Here is an 18484-nt window from a genome sequence, read left to right on the forward strand (position 1 = left end):
TTACCTAGATACCAACTTTCATATCTCCAAGAGAGTCGAATATATATACATTTTGTAGTTGTAATCCTCACCTCTTTTTTTCCTCACACCCATTTTCTTTTCTTGTTTTCTAGGTAAAATGTCAAAAAATGCTGAAACACATGTCCAGTTATTTTAAATGAGAGGTTCAAATACCAAATTTCAGGTTCTAACATTCATAGATTCGGGTATATGGACATGTTAATATAATAATTTCGACCCCTATTTCCTCCATTCCTCGTTGAATTTCCAAGAATTCTTCCTTAGTGGTACCTTACGTCATAAATGATATGTGCTGTTCATTTCAAGTTGTTTGTCCTGGAAGTTGATCAGTCAGTCAGTTTTCAGTTATTTAATCACTCAGAATGTCTTCTTTTATATTCTTTCTGTTTGTTATTCCTATTGACTCTTCGCGGTAAATTAAATGGTTTTTAAGCACCAGCCTGAAAATATTAGAAGGCTAGGCTAGAGAACAACATTGAGGAAATTATGTGAAACAATATAAACCATGAAAAGTGGATTTTAGTATCGTAATCTTCTAAACTTAACTGGGCTCCTTTTCGACGTGTGACTCACCTCTCATTACTTGCTCAGCGACCTTTTAGTTACGCCACTGTTCCCTTAGTTAAAAGAAATAATACCTTAACTTTTACGGGTGTGAATTCGTTCACGAGCCGGCTCTGAAATGGATTTTAATGATTTACTATAGAGTGAAGGGTGACGTGACATTTTCTTGTCCACATTCGTCAAATACATAAATTGACCCAAAATTCCGCCTGAGACGAAGAATGGCGTCTTCTATCGCGTTCTAAAGACGATTTCAGGCTAGATGTTTCAGATTATTTGCAATAGATGGCTCTTGGTTTGCATTCCACAGCAGAAATGTTTGAATGTTGCGGAGCGAAAGCGGTGTAAACAAAAGCAAGAAAACCATGGAAATTATGGATGCACTTAAAATAGAAAGGAATATTACTTTTATATCACCAAAGGAAATGATTATTGTGTATGGGATATCTATTATATTAATAAGGTAAGCCATTAGTTAGGATATATATACTTTTTAATGCGTGTGATTTATTATGCCGATATTGACAAGTTTTTTATGTGCTGCTAGAGATAAATGTATAATAATAATAACAAAAACAATCAATTCCAGTGTAGTTGCACAGGAAAAATAGTATTGTCAACTGAAATTTTGTTTTACTTCTCTCTAGTGTCACTGTTCACTTATTTTTATGCTCCTAATACTAACCGAGGCCTACGTAGAAATTTTCTACAGTGCACTCAATCTAGCTGCAATTTATTTATTTATTTATTTTGTTACGTGCACGTTTACATTAGGTCGTTAAATTAAATATTTAAAAATAATCCTTCACCTTTCTTGCTTTCCATTCTTCCTCAAGACATTCTGCTCTTTTATTTTCCTGGAGCATACCTAAAATAGTTGCGTACAGAATCATAATGTGTGCAAACTGATGGGCCATAAAAACAACTTCATGCGAAAAACACGAACCTCTTCTAGGTGGCTACTACAAGTAAGAATTGTATCTATTCCGTCATCAGGGCAGAGCGAAACTAGTTACCCCGCACGAGAGAGCAGTTGCGAAGCGAGGTGGGCATACGTAAAAGAACTATCGATGCAAAACAAATTATTTATACAGAAATGAAAGGGCTTCAATCTCTACGAAGTGGAAACTACAAGCAAGAGATATATCCGCGTCAAAGCAGGGCGAATTCGATGGGCTCGCATGGGAGTATATCCATAGGAAGTAGACATGAAGCGACGGTAGGTGTGCGTAAAAATGAATAATCATGATGCGAAGAATCCTTACTAAGCTGTGCTAGATGTCCATCACAAGCAGCACTTAAAAACATATTTGTACGCAGTGGCGAAGGGTAATCCCACAAGCAAGATAGGCCCGAGAAATATGATTGTATATTTAAAAATTTACGGCCCGAGCCCGTGCAGACTTCCAGCTTGTTCTCAGGCCAAATTTAGATGATTAATATTGAATAGCATTTCTACAACTTTACAGACAGAATAGAATTTTCGCAAAATGTTTCACAAGATTATTGTTCCAATATGAAAATGGACGATTGTTGTTTTGACAAAGTACGTTCCTGCATTGCTTTGCTCTGAGTAAGTCTGGTCCTTCTATTTTTGCCCCTCATATTTTTATTATCCTCCGTGACAAGACTCCAGGAGAGAGTCAAAAGCTCAGCAATGCAAGTATTATTTCAGGAATTCCATCAACCTGTAAGAATAATGATATTATGGGTCCACTCGAGCAGATGGTCCTACCGAAAAGAAAATTTATAGGTGAAATACGATGTGAATCACTTTTCGTGAAAAAAGTAGAGTGTGAATATAAGTAATTTCTGTCATTAGATATCATATTGAAATACATTTTGAATGGGAGTGAACGTATTCTAAGTGTAACTATTTACCGAAGCGGAAGGAGGAAGAATACAAGAATGCGAAAAAAGTGGAAATAAACGGTGGAAATGAGCTTCTTCGTGGGTAAGCGGTTAGCGTACCCGCCTGTGGCGTGGGAGACCCGGGTTCGATTCCCGTCAGGAGCTTATGTGGTTCGGATTCCACGTTAATCAGTCGGTCCACGTCTCATGTAGCCTCGCTAGTCTCAGAATCAACTCAACTCAACTAAACGGTGGAAATGTTCTTTTCGTGTTAGCAATGGACATTTGCGATGGATATAATGTAAACATACGATTTTATTGCAAGGAATTGTGTGATGAAAACATATTATAAAATTTTTGCATCGTCATGGTATGTTGAAACCTAAAATCAACTGTGCGAAGTGTGGAAAAGACGTAAAAATTCAAAACAGACGAATTTCTCCTCGCAACGGGCCATTTGTACCCGAGAAACCAGTGAAGCCATTTTGAAGGTAAGAATTATTACCATGATGTAAGTGTTCTTGAAGGTGAAAATTATTTCGGATATTTTATGTATTTTACCATTATCCTCGTTTATGCGTATGCCCCAAGTCGCTGACGCGCCTGTTCCGTACGGACACACCCCGTCGCTGCGCTGACCCGAGTAGATAGCATTCGTGCTTTTTAGTGGCCACCTAGCACAAGTTGGTTCGTGGCTTGTGCACTAGCTCCTCATTTAGTGCATGTTCTGCAAAAAGGAACCTTAAAGTGCAATAAATGTATGAAAATTCGGTACAACCGTCTGCTCGAGTAATGCCAATATTGTTTCTATAGTTCTGAATATTGGAATAATTACTAGGGTCTAAGAAAGCTTTATTAACAGAAGAAAAGTTTTTTGATAAGGTTTTCATGCAAAAAAATACTGGATAAAAAAACGAATACTTCTACATATTATTGTAATGTTTCTTGGTAGAGTCAATATAAGTCCGGGATTAGCCCTCCTCCAGTTTTATTATATATATAATCCTCTATGGAATAATTACAAAGTTTCTTTGTAATGATACAAAATAAATATTCCAATATTAGTCCTCAGCACGTAAAGTAGCTTCGGTTGATGAAAGTTGGAATTAGGTATGTCCGAGTAACCCTTTTGCCCAATGCAGCGTCCAGGGTTTTATAAAGTAATCTCCACAGCTATGGGAGACGGTTTATAGGGATGCTTCTTCGCCCAATGTAGCTATAGAAAATTATGTAGGTAGGAGAACTTCTTTGTCCAATGTGACCTCAGGAGCAGGTGTTTGTAGGTTAAGTGATCAGTAGTCAACTGATAATTTGGTCCTCTCCTGTGTTTTCTTTTAAAGGAGAGTTTTGGGTGATTCATCCATCCTCGGAGTTCACCGCATCAACTTCGTGTAGTCTTGATTTCTTCCGTATCGTCTGCTTTACAATTATAACATGTGCTTAAAGAAGTAATATACACTGAAAGGTGGGGATCCTTACAATATTGATTTGAAAGTGCCAGGTCATAGTATAAGAAATGGAAGGAATTTAGCTCCTCAATATGTAAATATGAAATTTTTAAGAAGATTGGCATATCTTTTAAAGAAATAGATTTAGTTGAACTCTATGAAACAAGTAAACTTGTAAAAGGTTTGTATTATTCTTTTAAGAAGTAACTATAGTAACTTTCTGCCAAAACTATAATTTTAAGATTACTCTTGTGATCGTATTCTTTGTTTATTTTTGTTTTTAATCAGATTGAGAGCTTGAATATTTTAACATAATTACAAGGGAATTGTCCTGTTTAATTTGTCTGTTAACACATTAGAATTATATATTAGTTTTATTTTTCCCCCTTTTGTATTATTTGCATTTTTAGTTACTATTATGTTACAGTATGATACCAGACAAAATGCGGTATTCTTGCTTGCAAGCTATTCGCTGCATTAAAATAAAAATTAACGTATTATTATTATTATTCGCTGCATGTGTTTGTCAAATAAAAACCTGATAACTCTGTAATGTGGGTTTATTTTATATCTGTTGTTTTCCTTAGTATAGATAGGTGATCTACTAAATGTGGAGGACAAAAATTTTACATCGTGCTACGTCATTAATAAGTGGGAATGTTTTTGAGGCCTATTTCATTAGGATGAGAAAACCCCGAAACTTAACACCGAAAAAGGGAACCTGGACCCTGAAATGGGATAAGATCGTTACGGATTTCATCAACAAAAATTAATAGTATATCTTTACATAAATGAAGTAGTAGATATATATGTATATCTTTACATACTTTCTTTTATTTCTCCAGTATTCCCTATGTTTTTACAAAGTCGAATTACACAGTCAGCAGCAAAAAACCTGCAACATGAACATGTAAGTTTATTGTGAAACTACACCTAATGGCGCAGGGAATCAACATAATGTCTACGTGGCGCGAATCACGCCAGAGAAACCTCGGCGTCCTTCCACGCACACTTATTTTGGAGCAAAAGACTTCGTTGTTTCACAATAAACTTACATGCTCATGTTGCCGTTTTTTTTTTTTGTTTTTTTTTTTGTTTTGTTTTTTTTTTTTTTGCTGTGGACTGTACATATACACTTGTAAAAGGTCAATATTAACACAGGGGGTCACCGTAGTCCAGTGGTTAGAGCGTTGGATTCATATCCGCGTGATCCCGGGTTCGATTCTCGGTCGGTGCTTCCCCAGTTTTTCGGCGTCCACCCAGCGTCGTGAAGCAAAACGGGAGTCACCTGAATAAAAGACGTTGACGGCTACTAAGTCTAGAAGGCTCCTGATACGCCGTTAGCGATAGGGCGACGCGTTCGTCGCTATGTTGGATGTAGTTTCACCAGTCGCTAACAGATGGCGTGGAGTTACGTAGCCGTTACACCAAATAGTTTGGCTTAATATTAACAAAGTTATAGTACATCGTATTCTTAATACTCTCCAGCCCGAAAAAAAAAGTTTTGTATAATTAACAGTTACAACAAACAAGTTTAGAATCAAGAGTTGAACAAGAAACTGCAGTCGTAATCCACATTGTTTAGTGATTAGAAGACGTGAAGTTAAATCAAGGTTCGTGGAGGACACAATTCTTTTCTATATGGCTGATAAATAATTAAGAGTTGCAATAGGTTAAATATGTGAAATACCCACTGATATACAAACAATAAGCATGTAAAGATCTCAAGATACAAGAAGTATTAATCCTTTTTTACACTCATTAAAGGGTACGGTAATATATATATGTATCCGAAATATTGGCATTTATTCTGCTTTAAGGAATACAGATAGGTAAATACTTTAGTTATATAGAATATATTACCTTGATCATAATATTTGTTTTAAAATAATTTGGTAACTTCCTTCTTGCTTTTCACAGGTAGGCGAACGGTGTAGAAATTGAAACATGCCGTCCAGTAGCGGGGATGTGAGAAAGGATTTTATCCTAGCAACAACCAGTAAGTAAACTTGATCAAATTTCATTATTTTATTCTTCTTTCGCTGATAGAGTTTTTCCTTTAATATTATTATTTTCAAAATAAAATAAAAAGAAACAACAACTCAAATGTCAGAAGCGTTGAAAATTTGTGGAATGTATTTGATATTGTTCAGTGATCGTAAATTTGAATATTGCGCATAGAGAACAGGTCGATAGTTCTACGACAGCGCTGAATATTACGTAAATTAATGTCATACTATCTGAAAAGTGGTATGATATTTCTATGCGTAATTTCATTGAACTTCTGGATCTTAAATCTTGCTGTTCCTCAACATCACTGAACTTTCAGATACTCAACCTCATGCCTCTCAGTTATCCTTCAACCTGTACTCATTTCATTTTTAGGGGGGCGCGGTGGCTCAGTGGTAGAGCGTTCACTTCTGGTTCGTGAGGTCCCGGATTCGATCCCAGCCCCCGCCAAGTGAACTTTGTGGTGGACAAACACCGTGTTCTTGGGTTTTCTCGGGGTTCTCCCGTTTCCTCCCACTTTCTTCATTCCACCATTTCACTCATTTCTCATCATCACCGTCTCCTTTAGCCTAACCGGCATAACCGTGGGACGTAAAACTCGAAGATTTCATTTCATTTCATTTCTAGACCCGTGGTCCCGCGTAGAGAAGTCGCTAACTCTCTCGTCAATGTTGCGAGCTGTCTCAGCTTTGATCCGTTGGAGAGACTAGTCCGAAAAAGTGTAAAAGCATTTTTAGGCCAGCCATCCTGATTGAGGTTTTTCTGGGTTTTCCTCATTCCCACCAAGCAGATGCTGGGATGGTACCTAACATATAGGTCCCAGGCCGCTTTCTTTCTTCCCTCCCTTTCCTCCAATAGTGTGATCGCTGAATGACGTCATCCCTCATACATAACGGGCTAACATGGTCGTAGATGCCGAAAGCTCATAAATCCAATTCTCTATCCTAATTAGTTCTAAACCTTCAAGTCACATCTAGCAGTTTTGAACCTAAATTTCACTATACTTCCGAACGTTCAAATTAGTCCTAGTTCTGGATCTTCCAATCCTACCCCACGCCACCTGACTATCTTCCAACCTCTCGGCACTTGTGAAGCTTCTACCTCAGACCACTTCGTTAATCCTCAACGTCACGCCACCTGGCTACCCATGAACTTCTTTGTACTTCTTTCACGTCAGACCACTTGGTTAATTTTGTCATACCGCTACGTAGAATTTCATTTTTAGTGTAGATTTTTTCAGTATTAATTATAATATGTTCATCAATTCTGGTTAGGTGCAGATTGTCCTCATGTTGTGTTACATATTCTCTAATTATGTTCCATTTGTAGTAACTATATGGCTGGGGGAGGGGATTGGCAATATTTGGCTACCATTTTCAGTTTTATTCTTTGGCATGTTACTACCACCTACTGGCATTTTCAATACATACAAAGTAAGAATTGGAAAATTGACCAAACACTTTCCCGTTATTCGGTGTCAATTTTTTTTCCATTCCGTGTTTGACAGATTCCTGTTGTTACAGGTGTAGTTATACGGAATAATACATGAATATTGTAAAGTTTTACTTGTGCAGAAATAGGTAAAGCAAATTACAGTTTGAAATTTATTTATTACCAGCTTTTATTACAAAATTTACTATAAACAGTATATTAGAAATATTACCATAATGTAAATTTTTTATACTGGACAAAGAAAGGCGACACCAGACGCGAGCAGCGTAGGAAAGGATCTTCACAGAGCTCCGAAGCAAGCTAGGTGGAGTGGATTTAGGATCCCCAAAGCTCCATAGAGGTTAGGAGTTATAGAGCTCCAAAGCAAACTAGGTGACTGAGGTTAGAAGTTCCAGGGCTCCGAAGCAAGCTAAGTGACCGAGGTTCAAAGTTATAGAGCTTCAAAGCAAGCTAGGTGACTGAGGTTAGAAGTTCCAGAGCTCCGAAGCAAGCTAAGTGACCGAGATTAAAAGTTACAAAGCAAGGAAGCAAGCTAAGTGACTGAGGCTAGAAGTTCCAGAGCTCCGAAGCAAGCTAAGTGACCGAGATTAAAAGTTCCAGAGCTCCGAAGCAAGCTAGGTGACTGAGGTTAGTAGTTCCAGAGCTCCGAAGCAAGCTAAGTGGCCGAGATTAAAAGTTCCAGAGCTCCGAAGCAAGCTAAGTGACCGAGATTAAAAGTTACAGAGCTCCGAAGCAAGCTAGGTGACTGAGGTTAGAAGTTCCAGAGCTCCGAAGCAAGCTAAGTGACCGAGATTAAAAGTTCCAGAGCACCGAAGCAAGCTAAGTGACTGAGGTTAGAAGTTTCAGAGCTCCAAAGCAAGCTAGGTGACTGAGGTTAGAAGTTACAGAGCTCCGAAGCAAGCTAAGTGACCGAGGTTAGAAGTTACAGAGCTCCAAAGCAAGCTAGGTGACCGAGGTTAGGAGTTACAGAGCTCCAAAGCAAGCTAGGTGACTGAGGTTAGAAGTTCCAAAGCTCCGAAGCAAGCTAAGTGACCGAGGTTAGAAGTTACAGAGCTCCAAAGCAAGCTAAGTGACCGAGGTTAGAAGTTACAGAGCTCCGAAGCAAGCTAAGTGACTGAGGTTAGGAGTCCCAACAAAGTTCTGAGTAAGCTGAGTGAGAAGAGAGGAAGCTTAGAGTTTTAACAAACTAGAGGCTTTGGATTAGGTATCTCCGAGACCTCTATGGCTAGAAGAGGGTGACCAATTGCAGACTGATGCTTGTTGTCGAAATCTTTTCGGTTATATAGTTGCTCCAGATAAGGCGGTGGCGCTCTTGATTCGTCGTTATCACATGACCAGTGCAGCTATAATAATCTGTAGTAAGATGCACATGATTGACGTTTGTAAATATAAGCGCATATTATTTGTTTGCAAACACAACCATGCGGGATATTACACCCTCACGCCAGTTTAAGAAATAAGCCAAAAGGTTATTTTTGGGGGGAGAGAAAGAGAGACTGGGGAACATATACTTGTTTTTTTTATTTTAAAAAAGCACTGAAGGCATAAAGCATTCAAAAATCATACTGGGGACATTGAAATAGTGGTAGAGGAAATAACACTAAACAGTTAATATTGGTTATTTGTAAACACAACCATGTGGAATATTACAATATTCAACAAGTCTCTAAACTTTTTCCATCAAACAAAAATTTCTCAAAGAACAGGTTCCGTTATATACAGGTTATATTGTACTAAGAAAGACAGTGTAATTTTTAAACCTTTAATTTTCGTTTTCAGTTCGTAACGTAAATCTAATAAATTCATATTCAAATGCCAATTTTGAACCAGATAATAATAATAATAATAATGTACATTTTCTTCTGTTTTACAGAGAATTACTTCGCCTTATCATCAGTTGATGATGAACTATATAGTCATGTTAATCTTAACAATTTCTTGGACGATGGCAACTGTTATGTTCTTAATGCAACGCTGCATGAGTATAACGGAGGCCAAGGAATCCTTCTAGAAAACAGGGTAAGTTCTCTACACGTTCCTCAGGGTTTAGGTCGGAAGGTATGCAAATTACTATTGTGATCAGTAGACCATTTACAGGTTTATACAAAGCGCATCCAGAGGGGCCACGGTGTGGTAGAGCGCTCCCTCTGGTGCGTGACTTACGTGACTTAATACCGTAAAGTTATCCATTATGAGTGTATGTTCATAAGTTATCACCAAGCATGTCTTGAAAACCCCAGAAGTTTATCGTCTCAGAAAAGACTCATACTTCCATATTGTGGTAATCTAATTCATCCTGTTTGTTGTCAACAACCTTAAAGCCCATCTGCATTTAACTTCCCACCGATAACTCTATACTATTGGAAGTACAAGGGTGGCTGATAAGTTCTCAGCCTCACGAAGAAAATAAGTAGATAGAAATCGAAGCTTGGGGTTTTTATTCAACATATTCCCCTTGTAGTGCAATGCACTTTTCACATCGCTGCTGCAGTGCTTGCAAGCCAGTCAAATAAAAGTCTGATGGATGCTCTGCAAACCAGGCCTCTGTTTGAGAAATGACGTCATCGGCGCCATTGAAATGCGTCCCCTTTAAAAACATTTTCAATTTAAGAAAGAGATAAAAGTCTGATGGAACCAAACCAGGCGAATAACATGAATGTTCCTTTATTTGAAACCGAAGATCCTTCAATTTTTTGCAACGTCAGACGTGCCTTGTGTGAGGGCGCGTTGTCCTGGAGGAAGATGACCCCTTTTGACAGCTTTCCACGTCTCTTCTTCTTTAGTTCTGCTTTCAGTTTGTCCAAAAGAGATGTATAATAAGTTGCATTTGTGGTTTCACTCGATTTCAGATTATCCAGCAGTAGAATTCCTTCACAATCCCAGAAGACCGTAGCAAGGACCTTAGCAGAGGAGCGCTGTGTCCTAGCCTTCTTCGGACGTGAAGAACCGCTGTGGCGCCATTCCGCCGATTGCTGTTTCGTCGTGGGATCGTAAAAATACAACCAGGTTTCGTCCACTGTTACCAGCCGTTGCAAAAAATTGGCCTTATCCTATTGAAATTGGGACAGAACTACCTTAGTTATCTCCACTCGTTCACGCTTCTGATCTGCGTTCAAAAGTTTCGGAATCCATTTTGCCGCGACCTTCCTCATACCCAAGTCTTCATGGATAACTTTCCACACCCGTTCATGACTAATGCCCAATGTTACCTCTATCTGTTTGAACGGGATTCGGCGATTGTCGAGAATCATCCGGTGAATGGCGTCAATCATCTCGGGAGAAATCACTGAAATTGGTCTACCACACCTTGGATAATTGTTTAGACCAAACTGTCCATTTTTGAAGTTCGTTGCCCATTTCTTCACAGTGGCATACGATAGTGCCTTGTCTCCCAATGTCGTTGTGGATCTCCTTCGGCGAGAGTCTCTTTAGGAAGAGGTACTTGATGAATGCACGGTGTTCAAATTTACTAATTTCTGGGAGGTGGGCTGACATCTTCAATTTGGACCTGAAAAAAACAAATTTAATTTGGTTTAGTCAAACACGTATAGCTTCACAAATTATAAGCCTTATAAACGTATATAACTTTTATATCTAGCTTTGTTTGAACCTGGGTAGGCTGAGAACTATCAACCTACCCTCGTATTTTTCGTCCGACCGACGTGTCGTGTTTATTTGAAAGTTGCTCTTATTATCAGTAAGACATTCAATGGCTTGGTCTCATTAGCAGTGTGAATTCGATGCCTTGGTTTTATAATCAATATCACATTCAATGTCTTGGTCTTTTTTAAGAGTAGAACATTCAGTGACTTGGTGTTATTAACAGTTTGATATTCAATTATTTACAATTCGGCATTGACTGACTTGTTTATTTGTTCTTTACTGTACTAAATATTACCCTCAATATATGCTATCATCAGAACATAATAAATTCACCAGTTTTAATTTATTTTAGGTATTTTAATGAAGTTTGCGGATGTTAAAGAAAATTCATTTCATGCTTTTTTTTATACATTTATTAGTAGTGCAAGTTCTATTGAATTAAGGGTCATAATAAAAAAAATAATAAAGAAGAAAAATTCCTATTCGATCTGTAAGCTAAACCTTGACCTCAAAGCAGGGAACTGACGAGAAAGTGAAGGCAGGGCGGGGTATTGTATATGTATTAATATATTTATACATAACTACCATTCCTTGCGGTTAAGGCATCAAGCTGCTGCTCTTATTTCTTGTCATTATATTCTTATTTTTAGGAGGTTTTTCGGTAGACGATATCTCGTACATAGTCCCAGAGGCGTGATATCAGAAGAACGAATTCGCCAAAGGTAAGGACTGTCTTGTTCAGTCCAGTGTATAAACTCATGAATTCTTCAAGTTGAATGGTATGGTGTACCATTTTGTAGGGAAAATGTAGTTGCTAATCTTCCAACTGTGGTATCATGTATTCTTGCTAAACGTTAAGACAGGGTGCAAAATTTCAAAGTCAGACGCACTCGAAAATCCAAAAATGATGGTCGCCAATATTTCTACGTACAAATTATGACCCCCTCCCCCACAGCCTTTGCTTTGACAAAGAAAGAGATTACATCAGGGCATAATATTTTAAAAATAGACAATTAAATTCAGGGTAATCAATTTGAATTAGACAACTCATATACATGTTAAAAAATATCTTACCTTGAGACTTCACGTTTATGTAACGCTCTCTCTCTGCACAGAAATACCGGCTGTCGATTGCAGTTTTCGAATCAAAGTCCTTAAGTGAAGTTCCACTGATGGAAATTGTGAGCAAATCATCCTGTGTGTCAGTTTTAAGTGGATTCCTGTAGGCAGTCTTAACTCTGTTGAGACTGCTGAAGCCTCTCTGACATGAAACAGTATTTACAGGTAAAACTACACAAAATGTGATCATTTCAATTGAGGGAGGAAAGGAGGGGCGAATTACAACGTTGTGAAGACTGTAATTTCCATGTCCGTTGTGAGGATTTCACACTTCGTGTTTTCTCCCACTCAGTGACAATTATTTTTGTGCGAAACATAAACTGCGAAGCCCTATGAGTTTAGGCAGAAATCATTCCTACTGAACACTGGTCATCAACTCTAAATTTCTAGAGCTCCCTTGTGGCTAAGCGGTTAGCGTACGCGCCTTCGGCGTGGGAGACCCGGGTTCAATTCCCGGCGGGAGCTCATGTGGTTCGGATTCCACGTTAATCAGTAGGTCCACGTCTCATATAGCCTCGCTGCTAAAAGGGACGCTAAACTAAAATCAACTCAACTCAACTCTAATTTTCTAGTCGCCAATGGCGACCTAGGGACCGGAAATTTTGCGCCCCGCGTTAAGATATCTATCTGTTTGTCCGTCCACCCTTCCCTCTCTCTGTATATTAGCCGGGACTATTATTATAACAGATAATGTTTCAAAATTAATTTTTGAAGTTGGAGTTTACTTTGTGTATAACTTGTATGAATTTGTGGAATCCATATACTTAGTCTAATGGTTGGAGCGTTGGATTCATGTCCACGTGATCCCGGGTTCGATTCCCAGGCGGTGCTTCCCAATTTTCGGCGGCCACCCAGCGTTGTGAGGCAAACTGCGGAGTCACGTTACAACGATAAACTGATTCCTTTTAATTATTAACTTGAGCCATTAAAATGACGACAATTTCTATGCAATCCCTTCCATTTATTTATATCTTGTTTTTCTGTTGTCCTGACAACGATGTCTCCAAAACCTTATTATTTTAGAACATATACTGACATATGAACATCCTTTTATATCGATCTTACATAATAATATTTTACACATATCTTTTTCTTTTTCTTCTTCGAATGGCATAATCAGTCTAGTATATATATTAAAACATCTTACGCCCTAAAGTTACTAAATATATAAATATACAACGCACCGTTGTAACGTGAATAAAATACGTGACGGTCACTAGGTCTAAAAAGCTCCTAATGCGTCTGTTAGGGACAGGGCGTCGCAGTGCGCTGACCACGTGCTCGCCGCTAGGTTGGACGTAGTTCAGCTGGTCGCTAGTAGATGGCGCTGGAGCAAGCTTAGGCTCACAAATGGGCCGTTACGCCAAGTGGTTTATATACTTTCTGAGTGATTGTTGCGTTAATGATTGTAGTTAATTGTTGCATTTTCCTTGAACAGGTATTACCAGGTGATAACAAAGACAAGGTGCTTGTTTTCTTCAAGATCCGTCCGGAAGTGATTACTCCTGAAAACCTTCACGAAAATATATTTGTATCGTCTATGGTTGATTCTCCTCTCAACGCTTTATACCATGCACTACAGAAAGTATTTGCTCCTGTTTTACTCAAGGTAAGGCACGCAAGATATTCTTCTAAGATATGATTCGAAAATTGATTTTGTATCGTGAAATAATTTCCATGCATGAGAGCGTAGTTGTGCTTTCTGCAGTTTTATTTGTTTATTTATTTTTTTATTTTAAATGAGACTATAGTGATCTTTATTATAAACTAATTTGATCATCATCATCATAGGTATTCTGCCTTTATTGGCAGGTCACTTGCCGCAGCTGAGAAGCTTCCATGCTCCACGGTCCTCCGCTAACTTCTTCGTCTTCGCGTATGATCATTCTGTTTTTATATCATCCATTAATTGTAGTCTCCTTCGCCCCCTCCCTCACTTTCCCGCCACCATACCCTCTAGGACGTCCCTCATGATACAATCTCTTCTTAGGCAATGTCCCAACCAGTTCCTCTTCCTAATAATATCTAAATGTGTTCTTTTCTCACCCACCATTTCTAACACTCTCTCATTCGTTTTCCGCTCGACCCAACTAATTCTTTCCATTCTTCTCCACACCCACATTTCGAAGGTTTCCAGTCGATTTTCATCACCTTTACGTAATGTCCACGTTTCTGCCCCATACAGTACAACACTCCACACGAAGCATTTTATGAGTCTTTTTCTCAACTCTTTATTCAAGATCCCACAAAACAGACTTTTCTTCCTCCTAAAGGCTTCTTTCGCCATTCCTATCCTTGCTTTTATTTCACGTTCGCACTTCATGTTATTACTACGAATACTACCCAGATATCGAAAACTATTCACTTGTTATATTTTCTCCCCTCCTACTTTTATATTTGACACCGACCCCTTCGTTCCAATCACCATGGCTTTTGTCTTTCTAATATTTATTTTCATCCCATATTCTTCAAGGCTCTTTCTCATTTTTTCTAACATTTTATTGATTTTCTTTTCAGATTCTGCAACAAGCGCCATGTCGTCTGCAAATCTTATGCATTTAATCATTCTACCTCCTACCGAAATACCATCATCATCATGTAGGCTTTTTTTCACTATCTCTTCTAGATAGACATTAAATAGTGTTGGCGAGAGGCAGCATCCTTGTCGAACTCCCCTTCCAATTGCACTCTCTACCGTCAGTTCTTCCCCTATCCTAACACTTACTTGTTGGTTCATGTATAAGTTTCTTATGAGTCTTCTATCTTTCCATTCCAACCCTATCTTTGTTAGAACTCCCAACAACAATTCCCAATTCACGCGGTCAAAAGCCGTTTCTAGATCAATAAATATAACATACACCTCTTTCCCTTTTTCTATAAATCTTTCACCGATCGCCCTTAATAATCCAATTGCATCTGTTGTGCCCTTGCCTCTTCTGAACCCGAACTGCTCCTCCTCAACTTCTTTATTTGTTCTTTCATATAACCTAACTAATTTGAAGGATATTCATTTTATTTTATGCATTAGACTTTAAAAAGTGCATTTCGTTTCATTTCTGCATTTTCTTTCTTTTTACAATATAATGCACTCTTTGTTCACGTTTGAACCTCACCCGTGAGAACTATTCTGATAACTTAACGTCATGATAATGCTCCAGCCAATGAGAGTACATGTGCAGACGAAATGAATAAAAATTCGTATGTTGTGAGGAGTTTGAGACTTCATTTTACGCTTGGGTTCTATGCCATGGGTGGAGTTTCGTGAGAGAAATGAGAAGAGCAATAAACTATTCAGAAAGATGGCTGCATAACGTATGGACCTGCGTGTAATAATTGTGCAATTTTTCTATTATTAAATATTTAAAATATTCTTCTTAACCTTTGTGTAAGTATGTAGAAAGCTAAAAACATGCATAATATAAATATAGTAAATTGGATCATGTGTGTGTTTAATTCAGGATTTCTCCTTTGTGCAGTAGTTCGTAATAGTTCGTTGTAGTATGTTTTATCTACAATTGATTAATCCTTAACTTCCAATATAGTGGTTTATTGCAATTGTTTGTGGTGAGGTTGGAACAAAATTTCGTTTTGTTTGAATCGCATCACGGATTGCAAGAAAACAGCATTTGTATATAGATAGTTTTGTATGCATTCAGGTTGACATTAGTGATGCGATCAATGCACGGGTGCTGAACGGGTTCCAAGTTCGATTTCCGAGCTTGGTTATCCCGTTGGTTTCTTTTGCCATCCGTAATATTCATTATAAGACCATTCTTCTCATTGCGCTCGCAGAAGTGAGGAAGTAGGAGACTTAGCCTTCTTCCCTTGAATTTTTTGTTTCTGTCTAAACTTTGAAGATTAGAAATTAAATAGATTTAATTTTGATTTTCTCACCCCTCCTCACGTCCCTCACTGAAAAAAGTATTTGTACAAAAGTCAATACAAAGTAAAGAATTATGAAATATTGACGTCAGTGAATTACTAGCTAGGGTTTCCAGTAGGTAGTTTTTGATGCCAATAAATCATGTACTTTTTATGTGAATGTTGTACAGAGGACTTGTGCTTTTTTTGTGTATCATTTTGTTAAATTTTGTGTTTATGCAAAAATCCAGAAGTTCTCTTTTATTTCCAAACAATGAGAGAAAATAAACATTAATGTTAGTAGTACTTGCAATAATGATGTATTTGTTCAAGAATATTTATAAATGCTCTTCAATCTCTTTTTTCTGATGTTCTCACTAGTGCTAAAATTTAAGCATATGTCTTGTTTTTAGGATCGAATTAAGCGTAATGCTGGAACATCTGCAGTCATGGTCAACATTGTTTCTTGATATTTTGTGTGGGTATCTGAATATATGAGTTATGGGTCTTGCAGTTAGATTTCAAATGATTGTTGCTGGATAATTAGATTCAACTTTCTGGTTCATATGGAAGTTTATCGGAAAATTTAATTATATATGCTAAATTTTATTAATTTCCTGTCAACGATATTGCTGCTTGGAGATAAGAAATGCTCTTTTTATCGAAAGAATATTAATTACGCAGGCAAGTGAATATCTGTGTAAAGTCACAATTGATGTGAACGAATTGAGCTGTTTCATTTTGATATATGGGAGCATAACGGCAAGATTTTAATCGCTCCTGCAGAAAAAGGAAGTATTTCACTGATACATACAAAAGTTTGTTCCTAGGCAAATAATAATAATAGCAATAATAATAATAATAATAATAATAATAAAATAATAATAATAATAAATGAAATATTTCAGTTTAGTATCCCGCGATTATGCCTTTTAGGATAAAGGAAACGATGATTAAGGCAAATGAATGACGGTAGAAAAATTGGTGGAATGGGAAAGTGGAGGAAACGGGAGTACCCCGAGAAAATCCACGGACCCCACGCACAAGATGTAGGCGCTCTACCACTGAGCTACCTCTCCCCCAAGATACCACATACAAGCCGATTCTGTCTCTATTCGCGCTCGACCACCAATATAGCGAACTTTATGCTTTACACGATGGTTAAATTCAGCCATTAGTTACCAAGAAATAAAGTACCACCTATACACACACACATACACTTGGAACCAAACTGTAACACCAGGAGGAGATTATTATTATTATTATTATTATTATTATTATTATTATTATTATTATTATTATTATTATTATTATTATTATTATTATTATTATTATTATTATTATTATTCGTTTATATAATTCTATGTCAATTCAATTTACACTTTTGTTCCTAGGATGAGAAATGGAGTAACTACGTTGATCCTAAATTGCAAGAATTAATAACTCAGTTAGAAACAGGCCTAAGAAGTGTTCTACACAAATCGGGATCAGCGTCACGTGAAAGACATTCGGAAGATGGTAACTTTGCAGGTAAAAAAAAAAATTGTACTTTCCGTTTATTTGGATGTAGTTAGGTAAATCAGTGATTTGATTAATTATTAAATTATTTAAGATATCTTCAAATGATGCGATGCTGGCAAGTGTCAACAAATGGAAGATTATAGTGTCACACAAGTGTCTAGTTACACTACCAGCTGGCTAAATGTAGTTGTTTTTGCATCTGAAATAGAAGTTTATTTTATTGAACTTTTTAAGTGTCGCTACAATTTTCGGTAAGCTGTAAGTTACCAGGGTTACGTTGTGTCTACGTTCAAATTATTTAATGCACTAGAAGCAAAAAATTCTGTACTCATCTTGACAGATTTAGTTTACAATTTCTTCGTAATTCGAATTATGTAGAACTACTCTGCAGATATTGGTTGTAACTATCGTGTTTCAGTGTAACGCTATGTGGAACCAAGTATTTAAACCAGAACCCACTACTTGATACCAAGTCCGATCATGGTAAGAATGGTGCCCACATATTACAGAACACTATTTTACAAGGCAAAATAAATCAAAGAAATATATATAATTGTAAATTTCTCTGCTGGCCCTCGTCTAGAGACGCAAATTACACTATGTGGGAACGTCGCAGATAAAGAACCATAGATTAGATCTACTAATCCATCAAATAGTTCAAGATGGCAGTTTAAGTCGATAGACCTACGTAGATCAATGCTAATGATTCCAAGTTAATGTGCAACGTTGCCCCATAGCGGCTGAAAGAGGGCCCAAATGGTATACCATTATATAACATTTTCGCTGTACATTGACCTAAAGAATAGCGCTCTGTTGTCCGTGGGCGTCATTTTTAGAACATTCGATATACAGGGTGGCTCATTTTAATCTTTCCACGGAAATATCTCCAAAACAATTGAACATAATTGAACCAAACAAAAACACAAATAGGAAATACGATGAGGCCCAACTTTAAAATTTTTAAATGAAAATTTGGGTCGAGTGATACCTCGTTCGATAGATCTTCAAACGTTAAATAGCCCCTTGTGGCAAAA

At 37.5% G+C, this 18484-nt stretch overlaps 1 protein-coding gene across 2 annotated transcripts in view; it reads left to right on the top strand.

The window, feature by feature from the left end:
- The first annotated feature begins 823 nt into the window (after positions 1-823).
- btv (dynein cytoplasmic heavy chain beethoven) overlaps positions 824-18484 on the top strand; it is a 437347-nt gene continuing 419686 nt past the window's right edge. For both annotated transcript variants that reach the window (XM_081739028.1, XM_081739029.1), the window contains exons 1-5: positions 824-1048; positions 5805-5883; positions 9220-9365; positions 13507-13677; positions 17324-17459. In XM_081739028.1, the coding sequence (XP_081595154.1) occupies positions 5832-5883; positions 9220-9365; positions 13507-13677; positions 17324-17459 (505 nt within the window). In that variant the 5' untranslated portion in view covers positions 824-1048; positions 5805-5831. The remainder of the gene's footprint in view (positions 1049-5804; positions 5884-9219; positions 9366-13506; positions 13678-17323; positions 17460-18484) is intronic.

This window comes from Thermobia domestica, chromosome 14 (genome assembly GCF_964235325.1).
Source record: "Thermobia domestica chromosome 14, izTheDome1.hap1.1, whole genome shotgun sequence".
Classification (NCBI taxonomy): Eukaryota; Metazoa; Arthropoda; class Insecta; order Zygentoma; family Lepismatidae; genus Thermobia; species Thermobia domestica.